This window comes from Phoenix dactylifera, unplaced genomic scaffold (assembly GCF_009389715.1).
Source record: "Phoenix dactylifera cultivar Barhee BC4 unplaced genomic scaffold, palm_55x_up_171113_PBpolish2nd_filt_p 000097F, whole genome shotgun sequence".
Classification (NCBI taxonomy): domain Eukaryota; kingdom Viridiplantae; phylum Streptophyta; class Magnoliopsida; order Arecales; family Arecaceae; genus Phoenix; species Phoenix dactylifera.
In genome coordinates, this window is record NW_024067681.1 from 375,317 (window position 1) to 393,236 (window position 17,920).

At 38.7% G+C, this 17,920-nt stretch overlaps 1 protein-coding gene across 1 annotated transcript; it reads right to left on the bottom strand.

Moving 5' to 3' along the window:
- Window positions 1-4,629: 4,629 nt before the first annotated feature.
- On the bottom strand, window positions 4,630-6,478 carry LOC103713406 (IRK-interacting protein). Its single transcript, XM_008800321.4, has 2 exons — window positions 6,308-6,478; window positions 4,630-6,208 (listed from the first exon to the last, which is right to left on the bottom strand). The coding sequence occupies exons 1-2, from the start codon at window positions 6,383-6,385 to the stop codon at window positions 4,925-4,927; spliced, it is 1,362 nt and encodes a 453-aa protein (XP_008798543.2). The 5' UTR covers window positions 6,386-6,478; the 3' UTR covers window positions 4,630-4,924.
- Window positions 6,479-17,920: the final 11,442 nt, after the last annotated feature.

Sequence of the window (17,920 nt, forward strand, 5' to 3'; positions counted from 1 at the left end):
TTGATATTTTTTATTTTATGTGTCATAAAATTTAACTATCAATTTATATTCATATTTATATTTATATTTTTAATATTCGATATGAATTTTTGAATCCGATTAACGTTTGAATCTCTATTTGCCAAACATAAATGGATACAGATGTGGATTACCGATGTCCTATTTGTAATCGATCTGTTGTCCTAACCGCAGCCTACGGTAGCCTCAAGGCCCTGCCAATTTCTAGGAGTACTGTTCATCATAGGGTGAGTATAGAGTGAGTACTATTCAACAGTACTTCATAATAATAATGTGGAGTTCCTAAATAGTTTCATGAGCTCTCATGCTTGGTCTGTCATTATACGCTACTGCAGTGCTTCCCAATAACTAAATGGATTGCCTTCATAAGATTTTTAACTCCGGGTCAAAGTTTTAAAACTCAGTCAGGTTACATAGGTCAACCAGCTTCACCTGCTGCTTTTAGACCTGTAAGGGTGAACTTTGTTTTCTATAAGAAGTCGTTCAACTTGCTTGTCCAAGCGATTCAATTATTGAAATATCATGGTGCAGACCTGTGTCAAACCATCCGGGCATCTATGATAGGTTGGAGTAGGTGGGAGAGAGAGAGAGAGAGAGAGAGAGAGAGAGAGAGAGAGAGAGAGAAGGGTAAAAAGGGAAAAAAATATGAAAGAGCAAAATGATAAGACATCCCTTGCCGAGTCCTCTCTCTTCTATCTATTAACCCCAGAAGTTGGTCGCATGGAGATGGACTGGAGGCGTCTATTTTCTGCTCGAAAGTTTTTCTTTTTTTCATTTGATAGAGTGGGGTCCTTTACCACGTTTATTACATAATAGGTTGCCTTTTTTTTTTGGGGGGAATGACACGTCTCCTATATCTACTGCATAATGGAAATTCCTAAAGTTGGCCGAAGCCGGACTCCGGATGTTAGCGAAGGATATTTCTCTCTCTCTCTCTCTCTCTCTCTCTCTCTCTCTCTCTCTCTCTCTTTATAATGAAAATAAAATTTAAATTATTTGTTCTATTTATGGTATTAATATACTTTATATACAAGTTGAGCTCCTATATATAGTAAAATATAATTCCATAATTATGAGAAAGATAATAGGACCAAATATAGTATAATACAATAGTAAAATTTTGTGATTTGGTATAAATACTAAATTTGAATATGATAAATATTCTCTATAATATTTGGAGATTGATTTGAGCTGATATAATAAGATTGTACATATAATATGTGGCAGTTTTGATATTTAATATCCTACATACTATGATAGACAATATTGTGTATGATTCTGACAATTAATACTCTCTCTCAAGTTGGTATGTGTAAATTTATAACATGCATTTTGCATAGCAGATAAAAGAACTAATCATGACCAAAGTCTTGGTAAAAATATTAGTACGCTGGTTGTCACTTAGAAGGAACTTGATTTAGATTGTGTTTATTTGTAGTTTTTTTCGAATGATAGGACAATCTATTTCGTTGTATTTTATCTTCTCATAGAATTTAGGATTGGCAGCAATATGAAGTGCTGCTTGGTTATCACAATAGAGAGACAGGTTGAAGGTGGTGAATAGAGAGAGTAGAGTTTTGAGATAGACTAATTTACAAGTGGTAGAGTTTTGAGAGAGTAGAGTTTTTTTGTGCGCCATGAGATAATGCTATTACCAAAAAAAAAAAACTGCAATAATCAATGATAACTTGGGATAGGGCTATCACCAATGAGTCACCCAACCTGGGCAATAACTTTTTTTATCTCTTTCTTTCTTTCTTTCTTTCCAAAAAATAATGGTATTTTTTAGAATAGGCCAAAAAATAATCATCGCCCTTTATGCTTTGCATATGTCACAATCTAGTAATAAAGGCTAAGTACCTTGGTCTCAGCTTCTTGCCCGAGGAAGCCTAGGTATGTACATTGGGCCAGACCAGCCCCTGGCCCTCTTGACCTAGCTTGCATTATATGAAGGAGGCCAGCCTGATATATATTTGTATATGTATTACATAGATATAGTAAATATATGGTGGTAAAAATTATCTGATATAGGTAAAGATAGTTGTAATTTAAGGACTCCTACTTTTAATCTAGTATTCTTTGTAAATTATTAATACTGATTGGGACTGTTCTCTTTTTCCATCATCACAAATGAAGCACCCAACCCTAAGTTGTCCTCTCCTTATTTGCATAATACCTCAGCCGCATTCGAAGGCAGCTTTACAATTCTTTTTTTTTTTGATATAACGGTTGCTCATATAGCTCTAATGTAAGTACAACCAGCTAAATCAAGAAAAAAAAAGTGGCGTAGAGGAGGAGGGGCCGAATCCGCATTAGTCCAAAAGACCTCTCCGGAGTGTCAGACAACGAAAGAGGCGACCCAGTCAGCGACTCTATTTGCCTTCCGATACACGTGGGCAGCCTAAAAGGAGCTCAGATTCCTTGTCAATCTGCGGATCTCACGAACCAGCAAATGACCATCTCCATACTGGTCCTTGCTCTGTATCCAGTCAATCATCGTGGCGGAGTCCCCCTCAAGACATACATTGTCCACACCGAGTACGCATCTCGCAAATGTGATACCCTCCTAGACTGCCATCAGCTTCGCCCCAATGACAGTCAAACTAGAAGTGCGTCACTCCCTATAGCGATTAGCCTGGAGGCGCGATTCCTAATTACAAAACCCACACCTATATAAGCTCCATCAACCGAGGCACCACCGTCGAAGTTCACCTTAAGATGGCCAAAGGGTGGGGGCTAAGAAAAAAAAGACAAACCTGGACGCTTTACAATTCTTCATTTCCACTTCCTCCTCTTCAAACCCTTGCATTCCATTATTATGGTTGAGGAGTTGCGCATCAAGATATATTGACACCAACCTCCGAGAGGTGAAAAGGGTTTTCAAGGACAGGCGGGCTGGGGTGTGATGGGTGCCTATCTAGCATACCATATTTAGTTGGATAGGAATGACAGGATCTTTGAGGACAGGCAGGCTCTCTTGAGGATTGTGGCGGATAGAGCTATCTGCCAAGCCGTTGAGATCACTGAGGCTACTATAGTTGTTTCATCTAGGCTGGTTAGGGACAATTGGGGTTTCCCCTATGCTGCTTCAGCACCCGGGTATGTTTTTACTACTTGGGAGCCCCCATCCCCAGGCCATTTGAAGGTGAATTTCGATGGTAGTCTGCTAGTGGGCGACGATTGTGCTGATGTTGCATTTGTGATCAGAGACTACTAGTCCAGATTGATAGTTGCGGGAGGACGGCGTACCTTTGAGGCAGGTGCTCCTAGAGCAGGACTCAGGATGATGTGAGAGGAAATCTTCTATGTTAGGCGGGTGCTTAAGGCTGGGAGAATCATCTTATAGAGAGACTCGGTGGAGTTTATTGAGCGGATCCTACAGGAGGGGGTGTGGGAGACAGATCATCTGCTTCTAGTCGACATCCGGAGGCTATTGGGGGAGTGTGCTGCCTTCCAAGCTGTGCATGTCTATCGGAAGGCGAACAGAGTTGCGGACTGGATTGCCTCCTTTACTGCTCACCACACTGGAGAGATTATCTGGACCCGCCATGTATCTGTTCCCTCATCTCTATGGTGTATTCTTTTTCTAGACTCTTATGGCAATGCTCACACGAGGCTAGTGTGAGCAGCCGATGTACCAAAAGAGAGAGAGAGAGAGAGAGAGAGAGAGAGAGAGAGGTGAAAAGGGAATAAGTTAAGATTTTTAAAATCCCTTTTGACAACTTATGCAAATTTGACCACCGATCAAACAGAATGGCTGGTGACCTAGCCACTAGAGAAGTCTTGGTTCAGCAAATTATGGTGCTCGTGACATGTTGAAACAAACTAATTCATAAATTCAGTATTATCATGAAATGATATGGATAAATATTTCTTCAATCTATAAAGGGTATCATCCGTGTGTCTTCTCAAAAAAAGAAATCACTCATACTAGGATGAAAAGAACAACATAGCTTTTTTTTTTAATCAATACCGAAGATTCGAATGTGGACCTCCTACAAGGCGAAGCCTTTGGGAGAGAGATACCAACCAAGCTAATAGCTGCTGATAAAAGTTAAAGTTCCTTGTTTCAGGTTTTCATGTCATGCTCAATCAATCCATCTTTATGTCTTAGCTTTTAGTATACATCAAGGTAGGTGAGAAATAAAGTCCAATTAAGAGAAGTCGATATCCACTTATGAGATATTTTGTTGCATAGCAATAGACGAAGCACTACCACCAAGGTGGTAACACGGTGGAAACTGAGCTTTGAATTCACCGGAGTGGCCAATGTTCGAAACGCGCGGGCATCGATTAAATGCAGGGACCGAATGCCCCCCACCTGCTTTGTCCGGTGAAGTCGCTATCTGATCTGCCGTTACTTAGGTGGTGCTGGTGTGATGTACTCACACGGGGATAGGGCTGCCACGCTGGTGGAGCTCTACCATGGATGGAGAGGGTATGAGTAAAAAATATTCTACTCGGATCGAACACTCTCCAGCGGAGAGGGGGCCAGTAGGGGTTGCTATGCGGGTGTGATTCTCCTCACCCCTCTCTTCCCTCTTGCCTAAGCAAAATAAAAATAAAAAAAAATAAACGAAGCACTCCAACCAAAACAATATTAAGATTTGTGTTGAAGTATATCCTTATACAATCTTTTGTAAGACAAATTATCTACAAGCAATCTAATTTCGACTCTATTTATACATCTTCATATTCAAAACCTTCCAAATAAGTAAATCTTCTGCTCCCATGATATTTTTTCCCTACATCATGCCTCTCTTAGCTAATTTCCAAAAACATCTTGCAGTGTAAACTTTGCATGCATATGTATGTCACCATACACGCAGAGGAAAAGGCATAAGAGATCATCATAAACACAACCTATATCTTATATCATTACGAGCACTCTTGCAATCACATATTATTACTTGTACGAGCACAGCACCTTACACTTGACCACCCCAAATTCGCTAGTATACACGTGGAAACCGGGTGCCACCATCATCCTCACGCTCACCGGTTCGAGCAGGGTGACCCGGTCGGCCCCAACGTCCTCCATGAACCGCGGGTCGAACCGGGCTCCCCGGTCCACCCTGAGTACCGGCACCGCCGGATGCACGGACCGGGAGAGGAGGCGGACCCCCCACGCGCCCTTCGCCGCCCCGAAGAACGCCTTCAGCAATCCCTCTGGCCAGGCCTTGGCCCACCCCAGCATCCCCACGACCTCGCTCATTTTCCGGTCGCAGAACCGGCTCAACCCTTCACTGTAGAACCGGGTTCCTTTGGTCAAAACCTCGTCCCATCCCAGCTGCCGGACCGCCTCGTAGGCCGTCCGGTTCGACTCGCACCGGGCCGCCGGATCGACCGCCTCCTCCGGCGCTCCCTCCTCGAACCCCAAGTAGAAGACTCGGTTCAGGAGGGCCTCCAGGCAGAAGAGCGGGCCGCCCGGTGTTCTCCGCCACTGGCCGGCGGCCCTGGCGTCGTGGGGCTGGAGCAGGGCAGCCATCCGGTCCGGCCGGAGCTGAGCGGCGAGGGAGCGGCTCAGGTGGCGGACTGCGGCGCGGGCGTCGGAGACGGCCCGGAGGAAGGTCTCGACCGGGAAAGGGGAGGCGGTCTGGACCGGGGTTGGCGAGGTGCGGCGGTCGACGGCGGCCTGCAGGTCGTGGCAGTGGGATTCGAGCCGGCCGAGCTTGCGTTCCAGCTCGGCGAGGGAGTGCTTGAGACGGGAGGACTCGAGGAGGGCTTCGTCGCGTTTCCGGGTGGCGTGAACTAGCTTCCGGGACAGCTCCGCCGCGGCGAGGCGCCACTCGTCGATGGCGGTGGCGGAGGAGGAGGACGGGGCGGCGGCGGCGGAGCAGGAGGAGTGGGGGCTGCGGCGAGCGAGGGAGAGGAAGAGGGAGCGAAGGAGGCGGGCTGGGGAGGGGCTGAGGGAGGAGACATGTTGCTTGAGACCGTTGATGTCGAGGGGGACGACGGAGATCTTCTCCCAGGTGGAGGGCCGGCAGTTGGTGCAGGACACCGAGCGGTCGTCTCCGGCGACCTCGGCGCGGTTGGATCTGGAAGAAGGCTTCTTCGGAGCCGTCGATTTGGAGGAGGAGGAGGAAGGGTGGAGAGGAGTAGGCTGGTGCTTGTAAGGCCTGGAAGATGTTGTTGCGTCTTCGTCTCTAGCCAGCACCTTTTCTTCTTGCTCTTTCTCGTGTTCCAAAATCTACAGACAGTTCGAAGAAAGAAAGAAGAAGAAAACTTTCATATACAAGCTAAGAGAATTAATCCATGGAGGAATTTTAGAGTGGAGAAGAATACTTACAGGGGTGGAGAGGGGAGAGCGAGGGGGAGGAGAAGGAGGAGGAGGAGAAGGGCAAGAAGAGGAGGAGAGAGTAGCCATGGGGAGGTGGAGTTGAGGCCTTTGACTCCTTCCCTTCGGCTTTTCTTTCCCTTCCCTTCCCTTCCCTTCCCTTGGGGGCAGGGTGGAATTAAATGCAGAAGATAAAATCTGGCCTCCATGCAATTTCGCGGGTATATAACTGGAGTTTTTAAAAATAAAAACTAAAAAATTAAAAAAATGGTAATTAGGATAATTTTTTTAAATATCTAGATAGAGTAAAATAAATTTTTTTATCAACAATATAATAAATATTTTACATAACTCTCTCAATAAAATAAAATAGATAGTCTATTAAAAACTATTTTAAAATATATTATTTTTATATTATTGAGGCATCAGTTTTTCGAAAAATATATATATTTTTTTCAACGAACCAAACGAATCTCTTAGAAAGTTTATTTTTGGATTACCATGCACAGCTCGCAGAGCACTCTGATCCTTCTTATTTATTCACTTGCGTAGGTCTCAAAAGCCGTTTTTATTTTTTTGAGAAGTAATATGCGTTCGACTTTGAAAATGGACATGGTTGGACTGGATTTGCAGGGGTTCATGAACTTGCTGCTGGTGGAGTAGGTACAGAATGGTCTCTTTCTGGACGCAGTCCTTGTGATAGGGAGCCGAAGGGTAAAGGGGGCAGAGTGATGATGGTAGCTGGGTTGGGTGGGCCTTTATAAATGCACTAGCTTAAGCCAAGGGTTTAACTTTCAAAATTGTTGGTTAATTTATGATCCAACCCATAGCCTATCTGAGATAAGAAGGCTCCACTTTGGCATAACAACTCAGATTATAAATGGGTTAGCCCGATTTAACCCATTTTTTAAATGAATTGATTCAGATTTAAAAGTCCTGATTTATTTAACCTATTTTGACCTATTTGATCATTGGATTGGATCAATATACTATAAGTCAATCTGTCTAAAATTTATTTACTTGTTTAAGAAAATGTTTGACTCATTCAACCTGATATTCCTATATTAATCAGATTAGGTCAATTCAGACTAGACTTGAACTAGTGTCTTCAAGTCGACCTTCTGAAACTAATGCAGACTCAACATTCTATAAGTTGTAAACTCAAGACATATTCAACAAATCTCTACTTTGGCTTGAAGTTTACCAAGTCAAATATATTAAAACTTTTCTCACCATTTCTTTCACATCTGCCCCAAGGGCATCAACCTCTACAAGCTCCAATCAAGTCCAAGCGATGCTTGAACTTGTCAACTGGAAGTGGGTCAATCTCTTCATTCATGGTTGCGATCCATTCTGCATACTCCTTGCTGTTAACATCATCCTAATATAAAGAAGATTTCTTACTTTCAACACTCTTAGCTACTACAAGAGCATAAGCAACCATATCTGCATATATTAAAGGTGGTCTAATCTGTCTTTTTCCTACCAGTAGCAATATTGTACTACTATTGTTGCTGTTATGATGCATCATCTTGTATAGAATCCTGCATCTCTTTTATTAGGCTGGGCTGGAGTGTTTTGTGACACTCTCCTCAGAGCTTCAATGTCAAGTTCTACCTGTTTGCTAACACCGTGGTCTATGTATACACTATCAACAATTTTTTTCCCTGATTTAACATAGTAGACTTATCAACAGAAGCATCTCTACTAATAATAATTTTGAATGATCTATTAACATCTTTATACCTCAACTTATATCCCTTCGCCCCATCTGCATAACTTAGTAATATGTATTTTTTTTCCTCGATTCAAGTTTACCATCATTTACATGAACATATGTAGGGTAACCAAATATTGTCAATGTATAATTATTAACAGAGTGACCGGATCATACCTCATGTAGAATATTGCACTTAATTACAGTTGATTGAGACTAATTTATCAAGTTCCTTACTGTATAAACTACTTTAGCTCAAAAAATTGTGCCAAGTTTAGCATTTAAGATTATATAGCAAGCTCTCTGCATAAGTATTCTATTCATCTATTCCATAACTCCATTTTGCTATGGTATCCCTTGTACAGTGTGGTGTCTCATAATATCTTCATTCTTGTAGAACTCGTCAATTTCACCCTAACAGTACTCCAAGATATTATCGGTTCTTAGCATTTTAATCTTCTTTCCAGTCTGGTTCTCAACCAAAACTTTCTACTATTTAAATTTGATAAATACTTTATCCTTATGTTTCAGAAAATACACCATACCTTTCTAGGATAACCATCAATAAACGTCATAAAATAATGATTTCCACTCATCAATGGATATAATCCAACATGCCCTTGGTACCATGAATACCGGTGCTGAACTTTTTCCTGCATTGCTTGCCGAATACACAATGTATACAGAAGTTCAGTTTTCCTATCTTCATACCATCAAGCAGGCCTCTCTTGGATAAAATTATCATTCCTCTCCCACTTATATGCCTTAGATGTATATGCCATAACTGAGTAGCATCTGTAACTAACGACCTTGATGATGAAGATACTATTGTAATACCTGTTATTGCTTTACCCAGCAAGTGATACAAGTTATTAACTAAGTTTTCCTTCATCACTACGAGGGTTCTCTTAGCGAATTTCAGCAAATTGTTTTTGTCGCTATACTTATACCCTTAAAAATCTAGAGTGCCTAAGGAAATCAGGTTCTTTTTCAATTCTGAAACATGCCAAGCTTCTAACATTCTCACAATACCATCAAACATCTCAACTCAAATTATTTCAACACCAACAACCGCAATGGATTTATTATCTCCCAATAGAACTTTTTCTTTCCTAGGCTGATAGGTAGAAAACCAGTATCTATTAGGAGTCATGTGAAAGGAATAGCCAAAATTTAGAATCCACTCTCTTCCAGACATATTGGTATCGATTGATAGAACCTTACTACCGGCATCATTAGAATTTTCTTATGCTATGCTAGTATTAGCTTCTAATGCTAGCAGTACATTAGAAGACTTTGTTCGGAGAGAGACTTACCCTTACTGCTAGAACCCCTTTTCCTACTCCTATCTCTAGTAATTAAGTCTTCTTCTTGATTCTCCTCATAACTTCTGGATACCTTTCTCTTCAACTCTTTAGATTACAAGGCATCTTTTACATCTAACTAAAAGAGATTCTCTACCATATAGCATGGTATTAACAAAGTTAGTGAGCACAAGAGAATAAGGGCCTAAACTTCAATATCAATTGAAACACTAATATTTCTTATATCTAAAACAACTTTATTGAATTTATTTATATTTTTTATATGGATCTACCTTCTTTCATGCATAGGTGGTAGAGCCGATGTTTCAAGTATAATCTATTTATGAGCGACTTGGTCATATATCTATTCTCCAATTTTAATCGTAGTCCAGCAGTTGCCTTCTCTTCAATGACTTCTCTAAGTACCTTATCTGCCAAACACAATTAAATTATATTGTGTGCCTTCACCAATAGCTCCTCTTTATCTCTATTAGACATGCTATCCGATAACTTTTTCTTGCCTTCCAATGCCTTCCACAACTCTTGTTGTATCAAAAAGGCTCGCATCTTAATCTACCAGATGCTGAAATCATTTATGCCATTAAACTTCTTGATTTTGAATTTCGCACTCATCATTGGCAAACTTCAATAAAAAAGACCAAGGCATTGATACCACTTGTTGCGATAGGTAGAGAGAATAACAAAATAAGAAAAAAAAGAGAAAAGAACAAAAGAATAACAAGAGAAGAACAAGAGTACACAATATTTATGTGGTTCGGTCTGTTGACCTACGTCCACAAGAAGAGACGATGCAAAAGCTTCACTATAAAAAATTGGAAACTATAGAGTACAAGAATAGCTCACAAACTCTAGTCCCTAATACATGCGATCTCTAGGGCACTAATTACCCTCTTCCCTTAAGGTTACAAGGGATATATATAATAGAATAAATCGATTTAGACTAGAACTAGTATTCCTATAATAATTAGATTAGGTCAATATATAACGGGTATTCTAAGTTGATGTAGACTTGAACTAGTATCTTAAGTTCACCTTCTAGAACTAATGTGGACTCAACTTTCTAGAACTTATAAACTTAAGACATACTCAACACCTTAGCTCAGGACACAACCAGTGCCAACCCAACAATCGTGACTGGACTAGAAATCTAACTATGAACTAAGTTAGCTTAAAGCTTTGACCTATATTTGATCTATTTAAAATTTGGTCAATAATGACCCAATTGATAACTAAACTATAACCAGCCTAGATAAGATAGGGTCAAGTGAGGTCCAGTTTTGCCACATCAAAGTGACAATCGAAGGGTCTAATTAGTCTAGAATCTATTTTTTTATTTAGACAGATGAGCCATAAAATATGTGAGAAGCAAAATGAACAATAACATTTCAAATTAAGGTTTAAATAAATTTATATAACATGTAAAGACATATTTATTTTTTATTATTGTATGTCTCTTACTTCTTAAGTAGACATCAAATGGTTGTCACATTGCATTATTAGGGTGTTAATGGGCCTAGTTGAGTCTATGTATTGCCTAATCTTGGACCTAATTTATTGGTGGTCAAGTTCTATATTTAAGCCATACCTTACCCATCCAAGAATTGGGTTAGGTCTAATTCAAGTAGAAAAAAGGATTGGTTGAGTTATGTAGAGATCAAATCCAAGTCCAAATTGGATTGGGATAGCATCCAACTTTTAAGAAATACTATTTGTGGATTTTGCAAAAAAGATCCTCTTCATAATCAATTCCACGAGAAAGATTAGATCGTTTATTCTTTTTAATCCGATCCATATTAAGCTCTCCTAGACTAAATTTCCCTTTGTGTATCTAGCAAAATATTTTCTTGATGTGGTGGCTAAAACATATATTGTGTTAAAAATTAAGGTCAATTTGTAAGGAGTGGGAGGTCGCCGAGTAAAGAAGCATCAGCATAGTTGAGGTGGGCCTCATAGATAAGGATGATTTCTTATATGATAGTTGAGAAGAGGGAGGTGGGGTTGAAGATAAGATGTAGACAGTGAGGGACTTGCAAAAGAGGGTAGCAGCTTTCATGAAGGCGCCAAAGTGATAGAAGTGAGGAAGTGGGATGTAGATGGTGTTCTTATAGCTTTAGGAAAAGCTAACATGGTAAAGAGAGGAGATGGAGGGCATGGAGGGGAGAAGAGGGTGTTGGTAGGCTGGTGATGGAAGTGGAACAAATGCTGGGGCTAACGAAGAAAACATCGATATCTACAAAGGGCATGTAGAAGTGGCCACGTAAGGAAAGAAGAAGATATGGAGGTGGTGGTGAGTTTTAAAAAATATATCATTTATACTCATACACATATATAGATTATTGCACACATATTGTTTGCATTAATAGCCACTTTAATAATATGCACATTATGTATAGCGATAACTACATATCTTTCTGTTAGTGTATTTTTCTATTTTGCCCACTATTCATATACCAAGAGACCAATACAACCATCCATAGCTTTGTTTGTAAGTAGCACATCTCTCTCCACCCCATTCACCTCCCTATTAAGGAGGAAAAGGGGAGGAGGGGGTGGACGAAATGTGGCAAGTGAGGATGGTGAAAAGAGTGGACGTCATGATTGACAAAGAAGGTAATGATGCATGTGATGGAGTACATGTCACTATAGCCTAGGTAGGGAAAAAAGAACCTGTGGATGTTGTGGTGCCTCTTAGAAGACATGCATGCTAAATGGTTTTTTGGGCTCATTGAGGCTTCTAGTTGATATATATATATATATATATATATATATTATAATTAGATTCGGGTAGGAGGTTCCCAAGGGTAAAATCCCAAATTCATCCCAAACCTTACTAGGTTTTAATTTTAAATCTCAAATCCTATAGGGTTTCACCAAATGGGTCCTATTAGGGCTTGGGATAGATCAAATGCCCAAAAAAACCCGCCCGGCTACCATCCCTAGCACTACTTGCCTCCCCCTCCCCCCCTCATACAACTTTAGTGCCTCTATGAATACTCGCCCTCCTTCTTAGCAACCCTCTCACTGGCTAAACCTTATTTTCAATCCTACTTGCTCTTCTATACTACTATTTAAGTTGTCATCCTTACTAGCCATCTTGATTTTTGGCACCATATATGTTTTGGTGACTATATAAAGGAAATATATTGTTAGATATATGGAGAGGCAATTTAATCTAAGAAAGGGTAAATTTGGACTGGACTACAGAAAGCATGATCTGACCTTTTCTTGCAGAATTTATTATGAAGTAAATTTTCTTTGCAAAATCTACATTCTATTATTTATAAAGTTCTATTCATATTATACCCTCGAAATTATTCATCAACCATATGAACTAAAAATACAGTAACAAGTTTTATAAGAAATGCAAGAGGTATAGTATGAAACTTATATTATATATAGCATACACTAATGCATGTGGATTATATTTGTGTCAAGTAATATCCATAAAAACAAACTCATGTATGTATGTATGTATCTATATATGTTTTTGTGTGTGTATGTCTGTGTTTACATATGTATGTATGTATGTATGTATGTATGTACGTACATATTTTCGTACGTATATCTATATATATGTCTGTGTATGTATCTATATTCAAGCAGTGCTAGGTTTGATTTGACAACTTTTTATTAAACCCAACTTTGGATTTGTTTACATCACATTCAGACTGACGACTGTGATTTAAAGATCAACACACCAAAAGAGGAGTATATCGAAACACCAAGGGTGCAAGCTGAATGAATATGTTGTAGACCGAAGAGAGCGAGAGCTATTGGTCTAGGACTAGAAGAAAGGTGACTGTCATGCATAGTGGGCCACATGGTACAAACCAACAAATAGTTATGCTTATCCTATCATTATCCCAATCATGGAAGAAGTAAGATAGTTACACCTATCTTACCACTACCTAGAATATGAGAGAAGTGGTACAATTATTCAAAATGTAGTAGTGGAGAGAAGATAATTATCATGTATGATAATAGTGGCTTATGTAAGACGAACCACTATGGATAAGTATCAACAGTTAAATAGTAACACCTATCCTAACCGTTAATGGAAGCTATTTATAATATTAGATTGTAACGTTAAAAAAAGATCCTTTCGACCTATCAATCAAATTAGCTTATACTTTTTTTTTTAGATTATCTTACTTTATCTTTAAATATCTCGCTCTTAGCTTACTAGTAGAATTTTAATTTATCCTTAGAAGTAGCAATAGAGTGCTATTGATCGTAGCCTCAGCTATAACTTATGCTATCCTATCCATCTTATTTTGAATAGAATTATGATAGTAGCAAAAGTCCTTAAAGGTCAAAATACTTGGACCCATGTACTGTGACCATCATCATTTCGTGATTCTATTTTTAGCTAATCTAATGATGGTGGCATGCCTGCGCATCTACCACGGCTTAGCCACTAGTTTGTGATCCACTGTTTGCTAGCGAACAAGTTTTACTAGCATGTCTGTCGCTTCTTTTGATGGTTAAAGTGAGAGTTAATGTTAACGAAATTTAAAAAATTATATGAGCTTATTTTAATACCGATATCTAACCTCAGAAACATGGATCTGTAGGTGTTTGTTATAGACCATTGCCTTACTCTTTCCAACCTGAAGTAATAGCTAATATTATTTTATTTAGATATAAACTATATAATAGGCTTATTTATTAGCCTTAGTAATAAGGCTTTGTTTGGGGGGGGGCTGTTTGTAATAGAGCTTTTGGAAGTAGAGCTGTTAGAAGTAGATCTTTCTAAAGTAGAGCTTTTATAAAAAGCTATTTGCTGTTTGATAACTACATTTCTAAAATATTATGGCACTTTAACATGTGATAAACAAACTGAAAAAGTACTTTTGTATGATAAAATTACCGTAAAGGACATTGCATAGTACTATACAACAGAGCATGATAAAATATAATATATATTAATACATAAATATATGATATAGTATAATATTAATGTAATATAATATAATATTTATAGTATAATACAACAATAAAGGTATAAAATATTATAATTATTAGCGTACATTAATTTTTCATAATATAACATAATATTAAATTATTTAACATAACATATTAATGTATTATGATATAATGTAATATAATATAATATTTATAGTATAATACAATAATAGGAAACAAGAATACTTTTTCTTGCATGGAAGGGAGTTTGATCCACGACTAGGGTTCTTTATTAGGGCTCCAACAGATTTTTCGGTTTATAAATGGACAAAATATGTAATTGTTATATTTTATTATGGGTATTTTGGTTAAAAAAACAGCTTTTCGACAAAGCTCAAGTCAGCTTTTTCGGAAAGCTCCAAAATTGAGCTTCTCCCAAAAAGCTGCTTTTAGCTTTTTGGAAAAGCTAAAATAGCTTTGCGAAATTTTTACCAAACATTATTTTTCATCCAAAAGTATTTTTGAAGGAGCAGAAAGTATTTTTTGGCCCTCTAAAAGCTCTTCCAAATGGGACCTAAGTAATATTTTTTTAAAATTAACCTACTACTTGCTGATTTTTAATCCATACTGAAGATTTCAAAAAAAAAAATCTGATAACTCATGAAAATATCTCATCATTATAATTTTCTTAATGATGCAATGGTCATCATAACAAGAAAATAGCAGAAAAAACAATCATCATTAAAACTCCTGTAACTCAGAGAAAGAGAGAGAGAGAGAGGGGGAGAGTTGAAAGATCCCCACAGTGTCTGTTATAACAATATAATACAATCTGAAATCAGCGGCAGCATCAATGCATGTTTAGCTGAAAAGAAAAATGAAGGAGATGATTTCCTGCAAACAGATTGACCGAATGCAGAACAAACGTAAGCGCATTAATATCATCTTATCTACTCCTCCTGGGAAATTTAATTCCCTGGACCAAAACAGTAGAGCCTGCATGGAGGCCATGTGCAGGGCATTAATGGAAGGTATCCGGACTCGTGTGCTCGCTTCTTCTCACATGCCCCTGCCTTCCTTCTCTGCAGGTCTTCAGGAGTCTATTGCCCGCTTGCTGCTCCCAACCTCTCATTCCATCTCTTTACTTCTCACTAAAGCTTTTGATGGTAACTTCACATGCAGTTCACAAGCTTTTTGGAGGAGTAGAGTCGCCATCAAACATTCTTTTGAGCCGGATCCTGTTGGAATTTTGGAGCTTTTCTTACCGGCGCCCGATGCACGCAGCCGTAGGAGCAGAGCTCATCTCATGGGTAAGATTGGGCATAGAAAATATCAAAGTATAAATTAACTCAATCCAGGAAAAAAAGATCGTGAGGTCTGTTGAGAATAGCAGTCAAAATTGGCTAAACTAGTGATGGAAAAATTCTTTATGAAGATAACTCCTACAAGACCAATGTTACTGGAGCGGAAATTTCTGAGGGGACGTCAATGTCTCCTACTATTGTAGCTGATGGAAATGCTGACGGAAAGGCTTCGGCTGATAGGATCTTTGTTGAAGATTCAGGGGGACATGAAGATCTACCAACCAAGATTGCCAAGGGAAGTTGCAAACGGGGCCTGCCCGGACGCTCGTCCCTCGCACACGGAAGTTAAACTCTGAGACCTAGCCATGATTAGCTCCATTTAGGATCCATTGTTCATTTGTCATTGCAGAACTTGGACAAGATGTTTCCTGCTTGGGTTAGATCCAAGACAGTCCACTGAATGTTCCTGTGGTATGAGAAGGAGAATGTGCATTCCTAATAGGAATGGAAATAGGCTCAGGCCAGACCAAGGCAACCAAAAATGCAGAGGGTTCACTCTCGGATTGTAAAGTCCAAACAAAATTCAGCTTGCCTGAGCCTGGGTTGAAGCTGGACTTGAAGCCTGACCCACCCTCAAATCTCTTAACCCGTGTCCAACCCATTGATGGCCATAACAGTGATTATCAGAGATTTGAAATGGAAGTTTTGGATCTTTGTTCATGATTTTTCCATATCAAGAACATGTATATAAAGTTTAGCTATTATGTCTTTCCATAATGGTGATTCTAGAGCTAATTTGATCCACTGGAAGGAAGCTAGGACCACAAAAGCATGGCTCTTTTAGCATCACTACCTACAACTGCTTCAATTCTTGTTCTCCATATTTTGAGGCTTTAAATCTTGCCGAAGATCTTGTCCAGTTGTTCTAAAGCAGACTTGTCCTCCTCTCTTCCTCTCCTTTTTCTTTCATGGCAGCCTCTCTTCATTTTTATTAGGGCTAAAAATGGATCGGATGTTGATTGGATTTTGGTATATCTATGTTCTATCCATTTTTTCAACTAATACAAATACAGATATTAAATGAATACCAAAATTAGTATCCATATTTAGTCTAAATGTATACGAATATAAATTGGGGTTAAACATATCCATATATGTCTTGAGCAGATACGAATACAAGCAGGATATTAATTATATTCATATTATTTCTATTCAGGTACAGATATAAGTTGGATATATTCAGATATAAATCAAATTTTTAGTGGAACCCAATGATAAGAACTAATATTAATTATATAATCATAAAGGATGGTAACATAATTTGCATGCTATATAAGATATCTGCAATTACTTTGGACCTTACTTGATCCATTTAAGGATCAATCATTTGATAAGAGAATTATTAATCAGAATCTTATTCTAATTAATGGGGTGATCGATGGCATGTGCTCAATGCATTACTAGAATAGGTCAACTCATATTGCTGCTAATCAATAACTTATCTCTACAAGTCTACTGATGTCACATGTTAGCAATAAGGTTTGACATGGAATAATGAAACCTATATCACACTACCAAACCTCAACTTAGTCAGGATAAAACCAGCTGGGCTTCTTGAGTTCATAAGGGTATCTCAGTCCCTCAAACTGGCCATTGATGCTGTCAGAGAGTGTTAGAAGAATGATCTTCCTAACGTTCAAACTATCCCAATGCCATTAGAGATAGAGGAGTTGTCATTGTCAAAGGTTTCTTTATCAATTGGTCTAGTGGCTCCTCAATGTTCAACAACCTAGAGACCCCCTCATTAGCCATGAGACTCGCAATCTTTTGATGTTATTTTTTTTAATAATTGCTTGGTCCAACCAAATAATCAATCATCAAAGTAGTCATATTATGCCCACAATCACCAGATAAAGATGTATCAAGAAATGGAAATTAAAAACATCCAATAAAATAGATCTATTTAATTATGCATGAAAAAGAAACTAATATAATCACAAAAACTAATATCTAACTGAATTAGAGTTTTCAATTCATCATTATTGCTCAATCAGAATTCAGCACTATCCCTCTAAAGTATTGACTCAATGAGCCTTCTAAGATATCAACCTGATAGTATACCTATTCTCATATTTGCACCACAAGCGAGGCCAACGTGATAGGGTGGATGACAAATATCGTTCCTTCCTTCATTGAATATTAATACAATAGATGCTACCATCAACGCTAGAAAACTCCTATTACAGTTCTAAATGATGTAAAGGAAAATCAATTTACAGTTCTAAATCAATTTATTATGTATAAATGGGTTTTAGGTTACCACCCTACTCTAACAACACCTCCTCTGCCTCTCATCCTCCCCCCTCCTAATCTA

What these genes read in the sequence shown, in the direction of transcription:
- LOC103713406 (XM_008800321.4), bottom strand. Translation starts at nt 6,385, where the DNA reads ATGGCTACTCTCTCCTCCTCTTCTTGCCCTTCTCCTCCTCCTCCTTCT. An exon ending in GCTCTCCCCTCTCCACCCCT is followed by an intron (nt 6,209 to 6,307) that starts GTAAGTATTCTT and finishes AACTGTCTGTAG; the next exon opens with ATTTTGGAACACGAGAAAGA.